Source organism: Malania oleifera, chromosome 5 (assembly GCF_029873635.1).
Source record: "Malania oleifera isolate guangnan ecotype guangnan chromosome 5, ASM2987363v1, whole genome shotgun sequence".
NCBI classification, from domain to species: Eukaryota; Viridiplantae; Streptophyta; class Magnoliopsida; order Santalales; family Ximeniaceae; genus Malania; species Malania oleifera.
The window spans coordinates 31164004-31167463 of NC_080421.1; the positions used below are offsets into that span (position 1 = coordinate 31164004).

The 3460-nt window shown below is 42.5% G+C and overlaps 1 protein-coding gene across 1 annotated transcript; it reads left to right on the forward strand.

Moving 5' to 3' along the window:
• The first annotated feature begins 264 nt into the window (after nt 1-264).
• LOC131155779 (probable carotenoid cleavage dioxygenase 4, chloroplastic) lies at nt 265-2817 on the forward strand. The gene has a single exon (XM_058109174.1). The coding sequence runs from the start codon at nt 659-661 to the stop codon at nt 2516-2518; it is 1860 nt and encodes a 619-aa protein (XP_057965157.1). The 5' UTR covers nt 265-658; the 3' UTR covers nt 2519-2817.
• Nucleotides 2818-3460: the final 643 nt, after the last annotated feature.

Below are 3460 nucleotides of genomic sequence, written 5' to 3' on the forward strand. Positions count from 1 at the left end.
TATCCTGACTATTCATCATTTTGAGAGTAAATTGTCTTCCTTCCTTATTAATTAATTGTTGTTGTTGTTATTATTATTATTATTATTATTAAATATTTCATTATTCTGGTTAAATAATTATATTATTATTATTTTTATTATAAAAGACATTACAAAAATGTACCTAATATTATTGTCATTACAAGTTGAGGGATATTTTCATAATCTTATTATAGTATTAGAATTTATATATATCATGTCAAATAGATTTGTGACTCGGAAACTATTTTTTGAAAGGGTAAAAGTTCAAAAATTAGAAACCTTAACACCAAAAGATAAGATGCCACACCCAGACCACCTGCGAGCTGTCAAGCCACAGGCTACTTTCCCTTAAGAGTGAGTGTCTCAACAACAAAAAACATATGCACATGCCATAGTTGTCGACTATAGAAATTAGTCACCATTTGTTAACTTGTCCATGTGGATTATACCGAGTGAAGGTGAAACGAGATATTCTGGGACATGGGCCATCCGTTATTGCGTGGCGTTCGCTCTTTCCGTTCTGCAACCAGAAAAATAAAGAGAGAAAATGAGAAAAGATGGTTAATTGATTGCTCTGCTGGCTAATAAAATCTCCAGGAGCACTGAGGGAGGAAGGGAGAGTGTGTGAGCGCCTGAAATGGACGCCCTTTCTTCTTCCTTCCTCTCCTCCGCATTTCCATCCCAGTACCCAAACCTCCTTCTACGTTCTCCCTTACCCATAGCGACCCCACTGCCTTCCCATGTTCTCCTCCCCAGTATCTCCTGTATCAGAATTGAAGAAAAGGCTTCCAAGTACTCCTCTTCAACTCCAACCACCACCAACACTAGAACACCATCCCAGCCCACACCGTTGTCATCTTCACCGCCGATGCCGACCCCGGTGACGAAAAGATCATCCTTGCCAACGAAGAAATCCCCACCGTCGCAACCAAAGGGAGGATCGGACCCGTCCCTTCCGACCACCATCTTCAATGCATTCGAGGACCTCATCAACAACTTCATTGACCCTCCCCTCCGGCCTGCGGTCGACCCTAGGAGCTCTCTCTCCGACAACTTTGCCCCCGTGGACGAGCTTCCCCCAACCGAGTGTGAGGTGGTGGAGGGAGCTCTACCACCGTGCCTCGATGGTGCCTATATCCGCAACGGTCCCAACCCACAGTTCTTGCCGAAAGGCCCTTACCACCTCTTTGATGGTGACGGCATGCTCCACTCAATTCGCATCTCTCAAGGCCGAGCTACCCTCTGTAGCCGCTATATAAAAACCTATAAGTATACCGTCGAGCGCAACACTGGCTCCCCCATTTTACCAAACGTCTTTGGCGGCTTCCAAGGGCTCACTGCTTCCACCGCCCGCGGTGCTCTCTCCACGGTGCGAATACTCACGGGCCAATTCAATCCTGTAAATGGAATTGGTTTGGCCAATACCAGCCTCGTTTTCTTTGGCAACGCCCTTTACGCCCTTGGCGAGTCCGACCTCCCTTATGCCATGCGATTGACTCCCGATGGAGACATAGAGACTTTGGGTAGGCATGATTTTGCTGGAAAGTTGTTCATGAGCATGACGGCTCACCCCAAGATCGACCCGGACACTGGCGAAACATTTGCCTTCCGTTATAGCCCGATTCCTCCGTTCCTAACTTACTTTCGCTTCAATACGGACGGAAAAAAAGAACCCGACATACCAATTTTCTCCATGCTTCGCCCATCATTCTTGCATGATTTTGCCATCACTAAGAAGTATGCCATATTTGCCGACATACAAATAGGGATGAACCTCATGGGAATGATTATGGGCGGAGGATCCCCAGTGGGCACAGACCCAGCCAAAGTGTCGAGGCTTGGAATCATCCCACGATATGCCAAAGATGAGTCTGAAATGCGGTGGTTTGATGTGCCTGGGTTCAATATCATACATTCCATCAATGCATGGGAGGAAGATGGTGGCGACACCGTGGTTCTGGTGGCGCCAAACATCCTATCGGTGGAGCACACGTTGGAGCGGATGGATCTAATACACGCATCGATGGAGAAGGTGCGAATAGACCTAAAGAGAGGGAGGGTGTGGAGACACCCGCTGTCGGCGAGGAATCTAGACTTCGGAGTGATTAATCCGGCGTATGTGGGGAAGAAAAGTAGGTACGTGTATGCAGGGGTGGGGGATCCGATGCCAAAGATAAGCGGGGTGGTGAAGGTAGATATGGCCGTGTCAGAAGGAGATCGCCAAGAGTGCACGGTGGCAACTAGGATGTATGGAGCGGGATGCTATGGCGGCGAACCATTTTTTGTGGCGAGGGAGCCTGACAATCCAGAGGCCGAGGAGGATGATGGGTATGTGTTGTCATACATCCATGATGAGAATATCGGCGAGTCCAAGTTCTTGGTGATGGATGCCAAGTCACCGCAGTTGGATGTAGTGGCGGCTGTGAGGCTGCCTCGGAGGGTGCCTTACGGCTTCCATGGGCTCTTTGTAAGGGCCGTCGATCTCAAAAAGCTATAGAGTATGCTAGAAAGAACCACAAAAGGATTTACCTTGTTTGGACCTTGGATTTGGATAAGGTACAAGATAAAATTATACCCGTTTTATCTGAGCTCATGCAATGCAAATTCGAGGTATGGGATTCATAGTCCTAATAAACACAACCTTAAGAAAGTTTGATAATACATACACAACCTATTGTGGGGCTTTGAATTTTAAAGTGAATCACAATTAAGAGCCATGCGAAGGAGAGTATTGTAGAAAGACTCGATCTCAATTATTTTACATGTTAATATAGTATCATGAGAAAAATGCACATACACATTGAGTAGCCCGTTGAATTTTAAAATCAATTGCAATTAAAGAGCATACCGAGTGTATGGTAAAAGTACAATTCACTTGCAATGAGATGACTTCCTTATTCTCAGAGGACATATTAGACTTCCAGTTGCTTTATAATTAGGTAATAGGGTATATTCAAACATAAAGTGTGCATTTCAGTAGTGTAAATAAGTAGCTATATTATGAAAATATTAGAAAATTATTTTTACATTTTATCTAAAAAAATACACATAATTCATTAATTTATTCTTCTTTACTCTATGTTTGGACAAGTCCTGGTCTTGGAGTTGTATTAGATTTGAATAGAATGTAATATAAAATTGTATTAAAATTTGTTCATATTTATTTAAATTTAAATTTAGAGTTTGAAATTTATACTCTCAAATGTAATATTAGAGTTTTTATGATAATGATTTCTACTTGCTAGAGAATGTGGGTGTCACTTAAAAAAGCAAAATATGAGTGCAAGTAATATACGATGGGATGATTAAGTTGACACATTGTAGCATATGTACTTATCATATAATCTTATTATAATTGTTAAAAAAAATTAAAAATTCAAATTGAATAAAATTTTATGGAAAATAACTCTTTTTCATGCGTTTAGGTTTACATTACTAT

Bases quoted from the DNA above. Each gene is read 5' to 3' on its own strand.
- LOC131155779 (XM_058109174.1), top strand. From the start codon at position 659: ATGGACGCCCTTTCTTCTTCCTTCCTCTCCTCCGCATTTCCATCCCAG.